Source organism: Cinclus cinclus, chromosome 27 (assembly GCF_963662255.1).
Source record: "Cinclus cinclus chromosome 27, bCinCin1.1, whole genome shotgun sequence".
In the NCBI taxonomy this organism is placed as follows: domain Eukaryota; kingdom Metazoa; phylum Chordata; class Aves; order Passeriformes; family Cinclidae; genus Cinclus; species Cinclus cinclus.
Genome location: NC_085072.1, coordinates 6,493,551 through 6,513,137, shown reverse-complemented (window position 1 = coordinate 6,513,137; position 19,587 = coordinate 6,493,551). Strand labels below are relative to the sequence as shown.

At 45.2% G+C, this 19,587-nt stretch overlaps 2 protein-coding genes across 2 annotated transcripts in view; both read right to left on the bottom strand.

Moving 5' to 3' along the window:
- The window catches only part of LZTR1 (leucine zipper like post translational regulator 1), a 35,184-nt gene extending 34,573 nt beyond the window's left edge, over positions 1-611 (bottom strand). The window contains exons 1-3 of the mRNA XM_062509340.1: positions 436-611; positions 301-363; positions 5-61 (exon numbers count right to left, since the gene is read on the bottom strand). Of these exons, the coding sequence (XP_062365324.1) occupies positions 5-61; positions 301-363; positions 436-611 (296 nt within the window). The remainder of the gene's footprint in view (positions 1-4; positions 62-300; positions 364-435) is intronic.
- A 1,671-nt stretch (positions 612-2,282) lies between these two features.
- Positions 2,283-19,587, bottom strand: part of IPO9 (importin 9) — a 39,144-nt gene continuing 21,839 nt past the window's right edge. The window contains exons 11-24 of the mRNA XM_062509361.1: positions 19,258-19,356; positions 19,015-19,121; positions 17,726-17,865; positions 15,936-16,095; positions 14,711-14,937; positions 14,359-14,507; positions 13,389-13,517; positions 11,993-12,268; positions 10,203-10,369; positions 8,086-8,219; positions 6,481-6,600; positions 5,525-5,626; positions 4,759-4,835; positions 2,283-4,132 (exon numbers count right to left, since the gene is read on the bottom strand). Coding sequence (XP_062365345.1) covers positions 4,022-4,132; positions 4,759-4,835; positions 5,525-5,626; positions 6,481-6,600; positions 8,086-8,219; positions 10,203-10,369; positions 11,993-12,268; positions 13,389-13,517; positions 14,359-14,507; positions 14,711-14,937; positions 15,936-16,095; positions 17,726-17,865; positions 19,015-19,121; positions 19,258-19,356 — 1,998 coding nt within the window. The 3' untranslated portion in view covers positions 2,283-4,021. The remainder of the gene's footprint in view (positions 4,133-4,758; positions 4,836-5,524; positions 5,627-6,480; positions 6,601-8,085; positions 8,220-10,202; positions 10,370-11,992; positions 12,269-13,388; positions 13,518-14,358; positions 14,508-14,710; positions 14,938-15,935; positions 16,096-17,725; positions 17,866-19,014; positions 19,122-19,257; positions 19,357-19,587) is intronic.

Below are 19,587 nucleotides of genomic sequence, written 5' to 3'. Positions count from 1 at the left end.
TCACCTGCACCACGAGCAGTCCTTGACGTCGAAGCGCAGCAGATCGTTCAGCATCGTCTTCCTGCGGGGAGGGACGGGAGAGGCGGCTGAGCCGGGCCGGGGGTCGCACAGGGACGGCCACGGACCCTCAGCCCTGCTCCCCTCACACCCACTTCTCCTCACATCCCATTCCCCTCACACCCCGCTCCCCTCACACCCACATCCCCTCGACCCCGGCCCTGCTCCCCTCCCAGTCCCCTTCCCTCACACGGCTATCTCCTCAACCCAGGCCCTGCTCCCCACGTTCCCGGCTCCCCTTACCCGTTGTCCCCGCCGAACACGTAGATCGCATCCCGATAAGCCACCACGGTGTGTTTGCTGCGCCTGCGGGCGGCACGGACAGGTCAGCGGCGCCGGGAGCCCCCCTCCCACCATCTCGTCCGCTCCCCAGCTCACCGGGCCCCCACGAACTCGTCACAGGGTGGGAGGCGGCGCCAGCGGTGCACGGTCTCGAAGGGCCCGAAGTTGAGGGTGAGATACTCAACGCTGTCCGAGCAGCTGTGGTCGAAGTCCACGCTCGGAGCCACCTTCGAGCGCCCCGCGCCGCCCGCCGGGGCCGCGGCCGTCGCCATGGCCCGCCACTGCCCCGCTGGACTACAGCTCCCGGCGCGCCCCGCTCGCCCGCCTTCCGGCGCGCCTGCGGCCGCGCCGTCAGACCACAACTCCCGGCGTGCATCGCGCCCGGAGCTGTCAACCCCTGGACTACAGCCCCCAGCATGCACCGCTAGAGGGGCGGAGGGCTCGGACGCTGCAGCGCAGCTCTAACTACCGTGTTCGAGGCCGGCGCTGCCCGGCTGAAAACGGGGAAGCCAGGCGGTATTCTACGTTACTACAGTTTATTTGTTAATCCAACAAAACCCACTCCCAAGAAAGAAAAATACTGATGAATATGCATAAAGTCTCATTCCAGGGTCCGAGCTGGGCGGTTCGCTGGTTAAACACGGTCCGTGGGGTGGGAGCTTCGTGCTATTCCCCGAGAACACTCGCAGTGAGCAAACGTGGCCAGTTCATTCCTAATGAATGAAGGGAACGAGTCCCAGGAGGAGTTCTGAGCAGGTTGTTTGCCAGGCACCAACGCAGCAATGGCACGTGCCCTCCGCTGTGCAGTCGCTCACAGCCCACCCTTTGCTTTTCCTTACTTTATGTTTCCTAACATGGTGTCAGTCACCTCTATGACTATTCGTTTAGCTTTTTTGCAACAGAAGACAACACAAGTGGTGCTGCACCTCAAAACCAGACCTCAGACACTGCTTCACAGAGGCCAGCAGTTTCAATCCTGAGCAATTACTGCATTACTGCTCAGAGGTTTTTCAGTACAATTCCCGCAGCAAACACCATCCTTGTATAGATACACATCACGGCACCTCCAGAATTTTATTAGGAAAGATGACTGGTTAAGCAGAAAAGGAATGAAGTCATCAGCACCAGCAGGACTGTGCTGAGGTTCCTCAAACCATCTCCCTCCTGAACCCTCTCAGATCCTATCCAGCCTCTTTCGTGGGATGGCTTGAGTTGGAGTATTTCTTGCCAAGACCACCCTGCACACGGTGAGGGTGCTGGCAATAGTTGCTGCACAATCACACAATCCTTGTGTCAGTCTTGCCCCTCGGGTTGGTCCCAAGCTTCAGCTGCCATGCAGCAGCAGCATGCTCAGGCTGAGGATGAAGGAGGGAGAGTGCAGAGCACCAGTTCAGCCAAGAGGAACAACCTTCCCACTCCTCAAGCAATTCATAAGGGATACAGTGCCTTCTTTCTGTCCATTTGTGCTGCGGGAAACTCAGGTAAGTGAATCTTTACACAGAGACAGTGGCATGCATCCCCCCATCTTTCCCTTGTCACACTCCTTGAAAAAACATTGATAACTACCAATCAAAGCCATTTTTATCCAAAACAGATGAGCACCAGCAGGAACAGGGCACTGACCATCCATCTTTTCGAACTTATGACACAGATGCCTTTAGATATTTCAGTACCGGTCAGTACTAATGTCAGCCCCATTTTTCATGTTTAAATCCACCCTCCGACCTGGCTAAAGCCCCCCTGAGGCACAGGACACCAGCTCCAGCTCCCACTGGAGCGCACACAAACCCCACCAGCACCTCTGTGAGCCCAGGCTAACCAGTCTTCAATGTGCTGTTTACTCCAGACACCTTGAACACACCTTGATGCTTCCAGATGTTTGGCATCCACTTTCCTCCGAGTTTGGATGGCTGGGTTTGAGCCTTTGCTGCTGACACACATGGCAAAAAAAACTGGTCCTGCCTTTTCCCAGAGCGGGGAAAATTCCTAATTCCTCTGAGGACACCCCCAACCCTTCTGGAACAGTCATGAGGACACACCACTGCAGCCATCAGCTTCTTGGTTGGTTTTCAAAACGGCACTGTTCAGTTTAACTTGTTTCAGTGAAAGCTGAGAGGCAAAGGCCTCAGAACAAAAACTCCTACTGCACTGTTAGATAGGAGGGTCAGGGCACCCCATTTATTAGATATTCTTATAAACCAGAGAATCCCCAGGAAAGAAAGACACTGACACTCAATGGCATAAGAAGAGCTTGTACCTTATTAGATACATAAAAATCAGGCTTCAAACTCTGCTTCTCATAGAGTTAGTTAGAGGTACACAGAAAATTGAGAATGGCTGAGGAGGCTGCAGGGGTTGGGGGGGGGTTTCCCCCCTGGATCTGCCCATTCTCACATGGCACAACATGAGACCACTGAGATACATAAGGACTCCAAGTTATGGAGGTTTTGATACAGAAAAAAACAAAAAAAAAAAAGCAAATTATTCCACAAAGGAACAGCAAGTGCCTTTCTTAAAAGGAAACTGTAGTGGCTGTTATTTTAAGCAGCAGATACATACAGCACAAGACTCCCTTTCTGTCCAGGTGACTCCTGTGAAACATCCAAACATCCTCTGGCAGCACATACCAAACATGTCCTAAGGAGAAATATATCTTTAAAAAGTGACTTCAGGAAACAAGCACAAGTTCCTTTTAAAACTGTTTTATAAGAAGGATACCACTATACATTTTCATAGTTTTATTTCATTTTCCCCAGAAGGGAACCAAAGGCAGAGGTGTTGTGAGATACATCACACTGTTCTCATGGGGAAATAAACTTGCAAATGTTATTTTACCACCCTATAAAAATACACACAGGAGTGTGAAAAAAGCAAAGGAGTTCAGAGTGGCTGTCATGGAGCAAATATGTTACGTACAATCAGGTTTTATTTTCCCCTAAAAACTGTGGCTCCTTGTGTTCCAGAAAACCAGTCTTTCATAGCCACATGCCACAGGAACAGAAATTTAAGTGGTGGCTTCCTCTGAGCATGTGCACACATTCGTGTTAGTGAAGAACTGCTCCCATAGGAGATGTGAATGACACAGCCCCATTCACACCACACCAGGAAAGAAGATATGCACTCAGGTTCATTGTCTCAGCTGTCCCTCCAAACTCCCGTGAACTGGCTCCATCCCATCCAGGCAGCTCTGAAAGGAGTCTGTGGTTCTACAAAAGAAGTCACGTTGTAGGATCAAGATATTTACCCTGTGTTATGTGAGGAGAAACAACAGCCAAGAGGAACAACCTTTCCACTTCTCAAGCAATCTGTAAGTGACCCGGTTCCTTTCTGTCCGACTGTGCTGTGGGAAACTAAAAGTGCCTCTTCACAGGTAGAGACAGTTTCCTTTTAAAAATATTAAGGACACATTATTTTTTTTATCTTTAAGAACTTCCTGGAAAATTACTGTGGAAAATGAAAGTGCTCCTGTGGTGAGACCAATGTGCAATGTCCTTGCTGCTTTCTCAGGATTCCTTCCCTTAGCAGATGTGTGTTAAGATGAGGCTCAAAACAATGAGGTCATTGTTGACCTGGAACAAGGCAGGCAGACACTGGGAAATGTTTTATGTCCAATCATAAAACATGGAATTAGTGAAAAATAACCTATTATTCAGATCTGGCAGGTGTGGTCTCTGGAGTGGGTCTATATCCCGATGGCCTGCAGCACTCTCTTCTCATTGTCGTTGAGGTGGTCAGAGAACATGGCATAGCAGGGCTGCTGTGCAAACTGGCACAGGAAGTCGGTGAGATAGGCCTGGGAGGGACAGAAACACCCTGTCAGCACCACCCTCCTGGGAAATCCTGCTGCTCCCATGTGTCAGGAGACATATCCCAACATGCACCAAGTGAGACCCTGGGACTGAAGAGAACAGAAAGGAGTGGTGTAGGAGAAGTGGAATCAGAAGGAATAGAATCAGGATGGAAGCAGAGGAAAAAGGGTGGGAGCAGGAGGAGGGGCCCATCAACAGCTGCAGGTGGTGCGAAAAGCAGGAGCAAAGGGTAACACAGGGGCTGACTGGGTGGGAACATCTCCAAGTGGAATATGAAATTCTGTCATGTTCACTCTCCAACCTACTCCTGACTTCTGCCAGTAGCTGTGAAGCTCACAGGTAGAAAAGTCACATCTCCCTCTGTTCAAATAGTTTTGTTCATTCACATGTCCATGTTATAGATATTAATGACAAGGAGAAATAGCTCCGGAAATTCTTGGGACAATTGGCCCTTTCCAAAATAATTTCAGTTAAAAGAGTGCCTTCTGGATGACAATCAATAACTGGTGTTTCCAGTGCTTTCATATTTGTTGAAGTACAACATTTAAAAAATTAAAAGTTTATAGAGAATGATTGAAATCTCATAAAACCCCTCATTCTAGAGCATCACCTGGAGATCTATTTGGTAAAGAGGGTCCTTTAATGCATCTGGATCATCCTCCTCATCATCTTCATAGTAATCTTCATCTGTCAGAGGCAAATCGGTAGGTTTTAACATCAAAAAGAACAGACCATCTCAGGATGTTTTCTATTAAGCTACTGAAACCCAAGGATCCAAAAGTAAATAGTTTCAGCACTGCTGGGAAAAAGAAAATTGCATCCAGAATATTAGCTCACAGGCAGGTTTGGGAATTCCATGCACCAGGATCTTCTGCCTTAATCCCACGTAAGGTGACACTTTGTCAGTTCTGGGCTAATGCGAGCAGTGTCCCTCACTGTTTCCCTGTAAAGTTCTCCCTTCTGAGGCTACACGAGACTGAGAACAGATGCACGTGCTCATCTCTTTATGCAGCACTTGTTCCTCAAGTTGTCTCCACAAACAAGCTCACCCATCCCTAGGACACTGTCATGCTGAGGTCACACCTATACCTTTGAGCAGCAATTTTCTCTTTAGAAGAAATACCTGAAGGAGCCTCCCCGGTGTGAAGCCTGTGCAGCATGCGAACTCCCAGGTAATGTTTTTTATAATGCAGCAATTTAATCACCATGTTGCTCAAAGCCACGGCTTCTCCAGAGGGTCCTTGTTCACAATCCCAGAGCAGAATTCTTTCCCCGTGCCTGCAGCCTTTGCTTTGCTGCTGGCAAGGGAAGGAAACTTTGACTAGGATGTCACCTATTTGATTATCGCTTTGAAGGACTTTCAAGCTGCTACTCACCATACTTGTTTGTGGAAAGAATATCTGATAAGAACTGTCCTGCTAAGCCTTCATCTTCATCCTCATCTTCTTCCTGATCTTCCCACATATCATTTGAATCATCTGTTTAGAAAAAAAAAAAAAACCTAGAAATTATCCAAATCCAAGAGGTCCAATCTGTGATCACTCCATAGGGGACTGCAGTTTGTAGGCAAACATGTCCCTGCATGTGTAGGTGGATGAACAGAAAGACCTACAATCCTCCTTATACTTTTGGAATGATTCCAGAACTGGAGCCAAAAGGCAGTAAAATGGATATTTGAAGTAGGAAAAAAATAGAGAGAGATACCCATGAAAGGGTAATTTTATTTGCACATGGTCAGATCCCATCTTCCAAACTAGCCCAAAGAATCTTCATGTCTAAGGATACACAACACTGACTGATCTTATTCTCCCATTTTATTTATTTTTACCTGGAAGAGATTGGCAGCACTTAAATACAGCACAGGGAAGGAAGAGATGTTGTGCTAATGATGAACTGTATAACCACACAAGAGAGCTGGAGAGGAATTTTGACGAAGAGGAATGGCTTCCCACTGGTAGAGGGCAGGGTTAGATGAGATATTGGGCAGGAATTGCACCCTGTGAGGTGCAGGGTACCCAGAGAAGCTGTGGCTGCCCCTGGATGCCTGGAAGTGTCCAAGGCCAGGTTGGATGGGTCTTGAAACACCCTGGGATAATGGAAGGTGTCTCTGCCTATCGCAGAGGGTGGAACAGGATGAGCTTTAAGGTTCTTTTCAGTCCAAACCAGCCTGGGATTCTGGGATTCTGTGAGCTTATCCTCTGGATCACTATTCAAGTTCTGTAGTTACAGGTACATTTTACTGCCACAAAGTTCCTATACCATAAATGCTTCTCAAGAGAAGATCAAGTACGTTTAAGCCATGCAAAGAGATAAAGCAAAGCCAGTATTTTACCTTGGCTCCAATCAGCAGTTGTCTGTCTAGATGCATTTGCTTCCATGGCATTAGAGAGTTCATTTATTATTAATTTTAAGATTTTTACTAACAAAGGAATGTTTGTCCAGCGCTCAGGATCTGTAAGAGGAAAAAATGCACATATTCAGGTTGCTTTTAATTAAAAGTTATAGAACAGGCCCTTTTTTATTGAGGTGGGTTTTTTTGTTAGGGAGATTGGGAGGGAAAAACAACTGACATAAACCCCCCCAAATCTTTCCATATACCCTCAGAGTTACATTTCCAAAGATCTCAATGCAATATCAACCTTGCATATTCTGAGTGAAGAGAAGGCAGGGAGAAAACGTTCACAGTTGAATGAACATGTGACTCTACTCCTGCAAGCTGCTTAATGGAGTCATCTGAAGTCAGCCCTTCTTTCCCGAAGTCCATTTGTACATCCACCAATGCTTTCGTGCAAATGAGCAGAGCACTACTCTCAGACATGGCTCTGCCCCTTCTGAGGCACTGTAAGCTCCCACTTTACTAGTGCTCCTGCAGGGCTTCACTATTCTACAGAGACAGCTACACAGTGTGTTTGCCCTTCATTACAAAAGTAAAGATCCTATCAAATAAAGAATCTGTGAGCATTGGTTGTAGCTCTTACTGATGCTAATATTCATCTTTGTTTAACTCAAATGCTGGCAGTTGCCATTTTTCTGTCTGACCTTTGTTGGTTTGGTTTTTTTAAGCCAAGGCTAATCAGGTAGCAAGTGATTTGTGACCACCACTCATCCCTTAAAATCCCTAGTGCTTGCCCCTATTCATCTCCTTAGCTGTCACCTTAGTCCTTCACTGCAGATTTCAAGCCCATAGCAGCTGAAGGCTCAAGGAGCACCCCTCTGGACAGGCTTGCAGTTTGCATCTACACATCTTCCACATTGCACTGCACCACTGGTCACACACACATGAGCTCTAGCACAGCAAGTGGCATGACCAAGGTCTGACTGATGGCTAAGGACAGCAGCCCCAAGTAGCCTCCCCCTGGAGCTCAGTCCTTCGGAAAAACTGCCCAGAACCCTGCTCTCTCTGATTTAAAAGATTAATCTCAACAGCAACCTCCAAAGACTTTGGGTTCAACCTTCTAAAAATAAGATAGGTGTTATGCAGGAGACTGGTCAAACTTTCCTTAAAAGAAACCTCTAACTTGTTGAATCATTGCTTTTTGTGAAAGGGTCTCATTGAAAAAGACACCCCTTTATTTTAAATCTCTGCATGCACTATAAGACACTTTCCTCTCAGAGAAGCTACCAGGCATCCAGAAGTATCAATTCTGTCTCATGATGCAAAACAACAGTGAAGAACTTCCCATCCCATATTACCAGTTATATTAAATCAGACATCAGGAGTCCTCCAAAGCAGTCTTTGGCAGAATTGAAGTAAATACATACAGGTAAACAGCTATATTAAGTACATGATGTATGAATTAGCTCTAAAAACCAACACGCACCTTCTGCAGAAACTATCTCCCACAGCTCTGTGTGATCTGTCAGACCTGTTTAAGGCCTTTCATAGCATCTACTTACAGAAAAAAACCCTGTTAAACCCAGCAAAATGATTACTTACTTTTGGCTGACTTGGATCGTGTCCTAATTCCCTCATCCATATTAAATATTTCTTCTCCCTTCACCCTAATGTCCTGAAGTCTCTTGTCATCTGTGTTGATGCCATACTGCAGGAGTTTGCACAGTGCTACAGAGCTGGGAGCAGAGAGTAGGAAAGTTAGACATTGGAACTTCCCCAAACTGTCTGGCTTTCATAGCCCCTTTCTAACAGGAACACATCCCAAAGCAGACACCTAGATGCCCTTTCTTCTACATCTTTGCCAAGAACAAGCAAGACAGAATTTTCCCTGTCCCCCGCTTTATGTCAGCATCCAAAACTGGACTTAGCTTCCGACCTTCACAGCAAGCTGGGAACTGGCCAAGCTTTGGATTTAGCACCACCAACAGTACAGACATCCACCCACACATACATTAAAGGTTTCTCCAGGTCAGAAGGGCCACCAGGTTAAACATGCCCCTGCAGCATCACGTGCACATGAAGACAGAATTAAGAGGAAAGCAGTGGCAAGAAAGCAGTAATGATCTTCTCCCTTTCTCCAGTCTCAATGCTCATTTTCACTTCTGGTCCTTCATGGCTCTGCTACACTCACACCTTCCAGCTTGTTCCTCTCCTTTACATGTTCTTTCCATCTCTGATGCTCACATATCTACTCCACACTTCAAACCTTCTCCAGTTCAATGCTGTTTTCAAGCACGTTGAGGATGATCCTAACTACAGGTCAAGGTTAACAATTTATGCTTGGCACCCCCACACCTCTCTCTCTCTCTTAGCTCCACAAATCTCAAACTGAAGTTTTGGCATTCTGTGGAACTGAACTTTTCTTGTGTTTTCACTTCTCACCCTCTCTCTCCCCCACAGTACTACAGCTCTGACTTCTGCTGGTTTGGACCCAGGTCTTACCTGGTGCCCCAAGCTGCCCAAAGTTTTCCCATCATTTAATCAAGACCCAGCAGCCACTTTCTCCAACCTGCCCCCAGTGGATGGGGACTATGCACACAGAGGGTGTCAGCTGCCTTCAGGGTCTTTCTACTAACCCTCAACAAGAGGCTCTTCAGAGCAGGTCCTGCTTTTCCTCAGGACACAGAAACACCAAGTATTCACTAGTGCATGGTAAATGTCACCACAATCAAACAAATCCAAGTGTTTAATACAGTGTGGAGTCCTCTTACATCACCTGTACACAAGCATTTCTCGTTTTGGACAACACAGGTCTAAACAATCACCTTTAACCTTGTTTTCCTGATCAGCCTTGGCTTTTCCCTGTGCCATAAGGCTCAAGAGACCCTTCAGACAGGCCTGCACTGTCAAAATGGGGATAAACCACCAGGCTTAGGGATGAAACCAACAAAATGCGACCAAAAAGAGCACTGGATTGCTAAATCTGCTGCTTGTCCTTCAAGATTATTCACTAACTTCCATTTTTAACCTGCTTTTTCTCATTATTTATTTCACAGGCTATTTGACTGCCCATAACAACGACATAATAACACACACTAGTAAGTGAGTTAACAGCTGGTGAGACACCTAAGAATGGTCTGTGAGGCTTCACAATTCCAGAAAAATCTAATACAGCAGCTGTGACAAAATTTAAATGAATACAGAGCATCCCATGCTTTGGAATACAGCACTCAGCCTCCACCAGAACACAAACATGCTCCTACAGCAAAAGGAAGAGAACACTGTTGCAATTAATTTTCTTGATTGATTTATAATAGATAAAAAAATCAACAAGAAATCACCAAATTCTCTTAGGAAACCTTCTACAACTCCCCAGAACTCTACAGTATTCTACAAAGGCAATTACGTATGTGGAAGCTCTTGCCATCGCATTCAGAGAAGTTCAATTCCAAAAGCAGCCCCGTATTTGCAGGAGACATCCCCTTCCCCCTCGTGTCTCTGTTCCAGCACAGGAGCATGAGGCAGCAGGAGCACTGCTGAGGAAGATCAGAGCTTGCTCCAGTTATCACAGCTCTCCTGAGCAGAACTGACAGCACAGGGAGCAGCAGTTCTGCCCAATGCACACACTGCTCCCATCTGAGCCAGCTCCCCTTGCCTACACCCAGCACTCAATGACAATGGGGTGAGGGCAGCTAGCACGGGGGATCTGTGGGTCCCACCTGACTTTGCCTTCATATTGCCCATAGAAGAGGTGCTGCCGGCTCATCCACTCAGCCATCACAAACTCCAAGGCAGGCTTGCCAGTAGGGCCAGGCAGGCTACACAGGAATTCCAGGAGTGGCTCCAGTTGTGAGTGAACCAAGTGAGCAAACACCATGATCAGGGACTGCAGGAGGAGAAAGGCAATGTTAGCTGTACGTAATTCAATAGCTGGAAATGTTTTATCAAATATTTAAGGAGCTGGAGTGAAGTTGTGCTTACTGAAGGAAGCTGAAGCTCCCTGCAGGACTGAAGGTTGTGCTTACCATCCCCGGGAGGGGAAGGAAAAGTACAACTAGCTGCAAAACACTATGCTACAAATGCAGGCAATAAACACCAACACATCATCACTCAGCAGCATCTTCTCAACTCTCAATGCATTTTGAACATGATTTTAGAGAAAGAACTGCAACTTTTGAAAAGGTTTTGTTACAACATGCAGTTTTACAATCCAGGGGCAGAACTCATTCACTATGTATGTCTAAATGTCAGTCTCTCAGTCTGAGGGCATCTCTGTAGCCTTCCTCAGGGAAAAGCTGCCTATCTCCAGAGGCCCATCTTCCTGAGGCTAACACATGGAAGAGATCCAGCACTGCAAAATACTTGGCTACAAGGGCTGCATGGGACTGCTTCAGATTTAAACTTCCGTATCTTTTAAATCCAAAACCAACAAAGTGAGAGCCTTTCCAAACAGTTATCATCAGTCTATTCAGAGGTAAAAAATCCTAAAGCAGGTGAGATCTGCTGACATTGAAATGGCCATTGTGGCACCATATGCTGGCTTGAAGAATGTGCATTCAAAAAACAGAGAAATAAGATAAAATGGTTAAAGCAGAGTGAAGCTCAGCTGAGTGGTGCACTGGGGGCAGAGATGGGATCTTACTCAGCAGAGCCAGCAAAATGTCTTTCCCCAGCTGCTAACAAGGAACCAGGGCAGTCAGCACGAGCTGTTTCACATCGAGGGCAGAGACAGAAAAGAGAAGGAAGACCACTGGGGAAAAAAAAAAAAAAATCACTCCAGAAAACTATGTCACTACAAGTAGGTCAAAGCTAGAAGAGATGGTGATGCTCTTTGTCTGGTCTCTCACTTCACTCAGGCCAACTATGCCTCCCATCCACTAAAACCTCATCTTGTCTCAAGTCCCAGGCATTTATCCTTGGAATACAGAACAAATCCACTCAAAACCACATGCTGCCTTTGCCATAACATTTCTACTGAGGCAACTCCTATCCCTCCAAAGAAGGCTTGCAAATACAAGGGCATGAGGGACTACTGAAGGTGCATTACAGCTTACCCAGGAGAATCTTGCTTACCCTGTAACCTGACAAAAAATTTTGGATCTGAGGAACAGCATGGAACTGCGTCACAGGAGGGTTAGGTTGGGTATTAGGAAAAGGTTCTTCTCTCAGAGGGTGGTCAGGCACTGAACAGGATCCCCAGGGAATGGTCACGCCCCCAAGGCTGCCAGAGCTCAAGGAGTGTTAGGGACAGTGTGTGGGACTGTTGGTGGGTCCTTTGCAGGGACAGGAGTTGGACTCAATGATTCTTTTGGATTCAATGATTCCCTTCTAACTCAGGAGATTCCATGATTCTCTGATCAGAGTAAGCATTTTCCTGACTACTTCAAGAGGATGCACATACCCTCCAATTACATGAGCCTTAAATAAACAGGCACAAAATGAAAGAAAATTATGACAGTTTCTTCTCCTGGTGCTTCTCCTCACTCTTCTGGGTGGCAAGCCTGCTCACCTGCATCACACTGAGCGTCTCCGCTTGCTGCATTTTACTCAGGATAGCTCTCAGGATCTGGTCCAGATTCTCTCCAAGCTCACTCCCAGCTTTTGAAATTAAAGTGGAGACCAGCCTGCCCACGAAGGCAGCGGTGAACTCCGAGGTCCGTGGGTCCAGGAGTTGGCTCACCACCTGCATCACGTACCAGAGCCCGTTGTGGCCCTGCTCGTCGTGCCACTGCGCAATCTGCTCCAGTGCCACCGACACGTACGCACGCAGGCACTCGCCGCCGTTCTGCAGAGACAAGCAGTGGGTAAGGGAACAGGCAGGCATGGGGAGACATTCCCTTCACCATCCCAAAACCACCCTGAACCACGATGAAAACAAGGGAAAAACTGGTGGCACCTGTAAAAGATTTACAACTAAGTTCTACAGACTCCAGCTCTTTATCAAATATACTACTCCTCACTGCCCAATCAGCAGCAATCCAGATAACTAATAAATACAACAACAACCTCAAGTAGCTGCAGTTTTGTGCCAATCTTGGTACCTAAAGAAATTCAAAGAGTTTTTAACAAGTGAGAGATGAAGACATGAACAAAACAACTCAGCAGCTAAGCTGCAGTCCTTTTCAATTCTTCTCAGTACAAAGATCCAGCAAAGCAATCAATGTGCAGGTCTACAATTTCTCCCTGCTGGTCTCCAGCCTATTCTTACTGGTCTGTTGTTTAGGCAAAGACCATATTCCCATGGTCTGTATTTACATGGCAGAGTAGCTGCCACTATGGAAATCCTTACATAAAGAATGAAACTACCCTTGTTATTCATATGCCAGCTATGAGCTGGAATGAAAAGGATCCCTGCACTTCCAGCCTCTGCTGCTTTTTCCTTCTTGATAGATATTCCAAAGACATCAGGCCATAGCCAAGCCTGCCAGTAAGCACAGCTCAGGCAATACTGATGTTGGAGATGATTCCCTGCTTTCCCTCCATCCCACACCGGGCTCAATCATAAATGAATACAGCAGAAAGCTGCTAGAGGAGGAGGGCCAGGAAGGCTTTTGCTGTCCTGTGCATGTTCCTGAAGATAGCCCCTGCCATTACCAGGTATCAAAATTGTTATGGGGCCATTACAGGAACATGGCCCAGTGCACTAAAATAGAAAAAATGTCCAGGCTGCTGTAGTTCTCCACATTCAGCAATGATCAGGAAAGGGCACTGCAGGCCTTGAACAACAGTAGTATAATGGTAAACTGGAGGTGGCAGATGCTCGAGGGGCTGCTAATACAGCAACTGGCAAGCACAGCCTGGGCTTCCTCAAAGGCTGTGTCACCTCTCTTGGACTGGTACAGCCCTGCAATCCTCCCTCTCCCTGCCCCACAGTGTCACCTGCCTCCCCCTCTCCACAGGGGTACCTGCATAGTAGCATTGTCATCTGTGTTCAGGCTGCACTGTGCCACTGCAGGGAATGCCTGGCAGATGAGGAGCTGGGACAGAGGGGGTTTTGTATTCCTCACAACTGTGGTCAGTATATCAATAGAAGTCTGAAAGGAAAGCACAAACTGTCACAGCAGCAGCCACAGAACTTGAAGTCAGCACCACCCACCCCTGTACAAACATCAAAGGTGTGAACTGCAGGGATGTGGCCACTGCTGCAACCACACCCTGAACTCACAGTCTAGAATAATTTTCAAATGTGATGACCCTGAAGTCACATGCCCAAGCATCACTGGTGTGAGCTGTGGAAATTCCCAAGACAGTTCCTACATTAAGAGCAGTGTCACCACTCAAACATGGCAAACAGATGCATGCTAATCTGAACAGCCAGAGAACTGTTCTAGCTAACTTATTCCATTTTGGTTATATTGATTTAAATTTATTTTAATTACCCATAAGCAATTGTTACAGTCATACGAATTAACAGATTATATGCACATTGACATGGATGTTTATGGGTTTAATTCCGTACAACCAATGCTCTACACAGTCAATGCTTCATCTTTTATTAGGGCACCTGTATAATTTATCTCCAATTCATACATATGCGATGAATAAATCAGAAAAAGCCTTAGGAAGAAGTGCAAGGAAAAGTTGGGTAGTCTGCTGGGAGAAGAGACTGCTCCTCCTGAAAGCTAGCAATGTCACAGCAAAATGACTGGGGATGACTGATATACTGTGGAGACTGGAAGCAGGCCAGAAGAGGCGGAAGCATCTTCCTGCACCTTCAATTTGCCTCTTCTCCACAGAGAAATCTCCCCCAGTGACTGAAGCCACTGCTCCAAAGCATGTCCACAGCAGCCTTTCTACCCTTTGCAGAGCAGCCACCCAGGTGTTACAGAATAGAGAACATCTCCAGCCCAGGCCCTGCCCCACTGAAGCACTTACTGCACACAGCCCTGCTGGGATCTTGTCAGCTGGGGCCTGCATGATGCTGACAAGGGTTGGGATCAGCCTCATCTGCATCGGACCCTGGCAAGCTTCTATTTGAGCTAGCTCCTTAAAAATATCCTGGGCAAGAGAAGCAACAACAGGATCTGGAGAGAGAAAGCACCATTTACTAAAACACGCACACATCTCAATCTTTGCCACCACTGTTTTGGCTGGACAAAGCAGCGAGTTTCTCCTCTACCTTTACCACAGGAATCAATGTTCATTCAATGACCATTGATTAAGTTTTCAGCAGCAGGATTCAACTGCAAAACCAACTGTGCTTTGGGAATGTAAGTGGGATGCATACCATTGCTGTACTTGAGGAATATTGCAATGGTGAAGGGGCAGATCTTGTTCTCCATGCTGGCTGTAAACGCTGGGTCCACCGTGCACACGATGCACAACGTCTCCATCACCAGGTTCAGCACCTCAGAGCTGAACTGAGTAGCCAAGTGGATCAGGCCATCAAGAATGCTGGGAAGGAAAGGCTGCAACACATGGGTGCTCTCGGAGATCTTCAGCTGGTCACAGTAGCTAGATAAGAGATTTGTGATGCAAAAATGCATTCCTAATATATTGAAGTAACTTAAATATATTGCATTCTAAATAATATATAAGAGGTTGCTCCATCCTGTCCATTCTTATTCCTTAAGTTCAATCTTCTAGGACTTCTCTCCTTCAGTCCACTGCTGCTTGACCTCCCAGCAGCTCAGCAGGAAGGAAGAGGAAAGCTCTCACCAGAAATCTTCCCTCCACATTCCACACAAAACAGAGCTGAGCTGAATGGTATTAGAAGCTTCTACTGCCCCTCAGTGACAGATCTCTCCTAAGAATTGCCCATCAATGGAGAAAAGGAAAAAAGTCCAGGACAGACACTGCTTACAAAGTGTTTTGTTACCATGTTCTACAGGGATGATAAAGCAATTTCAGGGCTAATGAAGTCATAAATCTCTGACTTTATTTATTCATTAATATTTCAGTGTAAATAAGTGTTGTTTGGAAGTGGTGAACAGTTAGATTTCAGCAGATTTTTTGGTGACTTTTTTTTGGTTGTGGTTTTTTTTTGTTTGTTTTTAAATTTTTTAAATTTTTTTTTATTATTTTACACTAATGTTCATTGCTTATTTTAGAATGAGTACAGCAGAGCTTCCTTCTGACAAAAGTGGGGTAAGAAAATCAAACCCCAAACACTCCTTATTACTGTGACTGGCTCCATAGGCCTGTATAATGTCAGTCACCTTTATGACCAAACAGGAATAATCTGGGTTTCATACTTGTGCTTTCCAGTTTTACCTAGTGCTGCTCCTCCCTGTGACCATATCCATCACAACACTTTACTGTAGCCAACCTTGACTCTCAATTCTATATTCCTAATTAGTTACTCTTTTTTAACCTTAAAGTTTGCTTAAACTTTTTAAGCTGAAAGCAAAACCGCCCACGGTCCAAACAGAAACACTATTTTAACAAACCAGTTAATCAGTGTGATTTATACCCCTGTCCCTGGAGTGTGGAATAGGCCAGGCTTTGCTTACCCCCAGATGGCTCTGACTGCAGAGATCCGGACAGAGGGGGGCTGGGTTTCATGCAATCCACTGACAGTGGCTTGCAGGAACTGCTGGATGAGCTCTGGAGACATGGCTACGGTAAAACGGCTGGCAGCCCAGAGGGCCCGGCCCAGGAGGAAAGGAGACACTGCAGCAAAACAAAAAACTTCAGTGGTTTCAGAATAAGCTTTATGAGTTTAAAATTGCAGCTGCTTCCATCCATTATTTCAAATCTTGTCATCCCAACAGGAAAACACTGAAACGTGACACACAAGACTTTGTATGTGCCAGCATACAAAGAATTTTTGTTCGTGGGCAGAATTCAGTTTATTTTCTTAGCTATTTCAAAGAGTAATTTCTTATTTATTTAAAAACTTCCTCCCTTTAACTATTCACACTTGAATTTGTTCATCACTGAACAAAAGCAAAGGAAGAGAACACGGGCTTTTCCACTAATTCCCATTTATCCAGTTCAATATTCTGTCCCCAGCTGAAGAAAACAGCAGCATATTAAGGAGAATAGGAATAACAGAGCTCATACCCAGGGACCTTTCACAGATTACATTACTAGTTTGCAGCCATCACTCTGCAGTTACAGAACAGAATTCTGTGGTTCACCAGCACCACAGAAGCAATGGACATTCATTATCCACTCACCTGCTCGCACTCACCAAGGTATGATATATCTTTATCACACTAATCCTGCTGCCTTTTCAAACTATGAATCTCCTTACCTATCTAGGCTGGCCTCAAAGTGATGATGCTCTCTGTTCCTCAGCATCTTTACTGCCATTATTTATGCTCCTGCAAGTACTAACTTTAAGATGAGGACATAAAACACTCTGTGCAAGATGTACAGCAAGAGAAGAGCTTTGTTTTTTAAGTCAGTATCATGAAACACAACGTTTCTATGTCTGTACCACTACTGACCATTATATGGATATCCTTCGAGAGCCATCGACACAGACTACTGGAGCCCTTCTAGAGCACAGCAGCTCATTTACAACCCAATGCCACACATGTAAATGAATGTAAATATATGTAAATCGCTGAGGTTGGTTTCTTACATGCATTGCACACTATGCACTTTGCACACTAGTTCTTCACCCAACATTAACACAAAGAAAAGAAAAAAAACATCTTTGTAATGGGCTAAATAAGTGTCTCTTTGATGAAAAAGGAATCCAGGAATCAGTTTTTTCTACACTGAAAACTCAATGTGGACTCATCAATGATGCTCACATTGCCTTTAACTTCTAAAATTTTTAATTTGCAAGGACTTTTGAGGTGTAACTTTCAACAATTCCTCTGGTTTTCTTGCATACTGATGTACAATAACACAGAGAGCAAAATCCTGCTGAGTTCCCAATAACAGAATCCCATTTAGCCAGGAGCATTATTTGAATTCATGTGCTACAACTAGTGTCAGCCTCAGCATAAAACAAATAGGATGACATGGTGCAGCAGGAATTCTGAAGGCGGTTAAACATTGCTGGTGACTGTTTCAGGAACAGACACAAGACATCAGAACAGCTATTTTCCACCCAGCTCTGCAAGCCCTACAGACTCATACATCCAGCCAGCAATGAGATCCAGCTGAAAGCACAGTCCCACATATAAAGGACTTACACTGGAACCAGGAGCACATGGCAACTCATAAGATTTATTTTTTTCACATGAGCAAGGTGCAAAAGTGAACACATCAACTTGACTGATTCATCAGACTCTCAGTGTCTAGCACCCAGCAGTGATTCCCTGGGATGCAGGGTCCCACATACCTGAAAGGTTGAGATCTGCCAGGACCACATTTGTCAGGAAGCCATGCATATCAAAGTGTATTCTCCCATTCTTCACACTGTCTGTAATTATAGACTTGACTGAGCCCAGGGCCAGCATACAGGCTTCATGTATTTTCCACCTGCAGAATAGTTCAGATGCCTTAAGACTTTTTCCTCCATCATTACTCAAGGAATAAATACATATTCTGAAGTGAAGTCACAAGTAGTTGTTTGGTCTAAGCTACCACAGCTGTTTCCTTGATCCCGAAAGAGAATTTAAAAAAGCCCTCAAAGAGATTAACATTCAAAAGCTGCAAGATGCAGGCTTGGAAACTGCCTCAGAATGAGCAGCATTCCCAGTCACTTCCTAAAATATTGGTGAAATAATTGTAACTTATACCAATTTTGTTCTCATAATAAAAAACAACCTCTTCCATGGCTTGTGTTCCAGCCATGCCTTCAAAATTTATGTGCAGAAGCACTGGGATACCCAGTACATTAAAGGTTTAAAAACATATAATTTTGCACTAACATTTTGTTAATTATAATGATATAGAACTATGTGCAAATACACTTCTTGTTTTATTTGTGAGGCCAAGAATCTACTTTACAACTTCTCACAACTGAGGCCTGATGGGGACCTAATGTCTGATTTTGCAGCCATTCCATTGCTGTTCATTATCACAGGGGCTACTCTTGACACTAACATTCAAAATAAACAAAAACACTGAACCAATGCACTGTAAAACCAGGAGAGAATCACTGTGGACCAGCAACCAGGTTCTCCTGGAAGGGAGTTTTCTTCTTCTATCCCCAAATAACATAAAAAACTGCAACTCTGAAGTTCTAAAATTGAACACATACATCTGCATACAGCACCACTCTTCTTGACATCAAGTAAAAAAAATAAATTTACATATATATATATATATATATATATGCCTGAATTTTTTTATCCCTATTAACTGAACAGAAGGTATTGCAAATTTCTCTTCTGATTTTGTATAAATAATTATCATTTCCCATGAGATGTTTTAAAGAACATCAAGCTGTGAAGAGAGGGAGCCTTGGCACAGATAGCTTGTGCTAGGAACTGCCCAAAGTACTCCACATGAAGATTCCATCATCTGGCTCAAGAACTGCTGTACTTTATTCTGCTTCTTCTAATCAGAGCTCTCCAACTCCACCCTTGCCCATCAGCAGTAGCACTGTCACAAATGCAATGTGATTAAATCACGGTGCATGCAGTGCTGCAGATGAGCGACCCCATCCCAGCCCCAGCCCCTCACCAGTGCTCAGCGCCGCTGCTTTTAGCCTGCTCAGCTTCCTGCAAATGTCTCGTAGCTGCTGCAGCCAGAGCAGTTGCACTCTCATTCTGGAAATCAGCAGCCACAGCCTGTGCACAAGAAAATGGTAACACTCATTTGTATGGACTGTTAAAAATTGGCCTTTTCTCTAAATGCCCTCCCTGCAGGCAGGTTTGATACTTGTTATTAATATTTCAGTATCTAAATGTGGAATACATTTCATACCAGCAGCAGATCCTGAGCAGCAATTCTCACAGTGTAGGAAAATGTATCATCATCTTCATCCTCCACAAACTGCTGTGGATTTGCAGTCCAAACTTTTATCTGAGGAGACAAAAAGGATAGGGCAGCTGAGAATTCAGGACATCATGGGTATAAAAGGCAGCTTTTCTGTTCCCTGCAAATTGTTTTGGAAAACTACTTTCAGAAATTTTCTCTGCCATAAGAAGTCTTCATCCTCAACTGATTTTTCTTCTTTCCATTGGAGAAACCTTTCAGAAGAAGAAACTCTTTGTTCTGAGCTCATCTTGCTCTTCTGCTCCTCATTTGAGATCA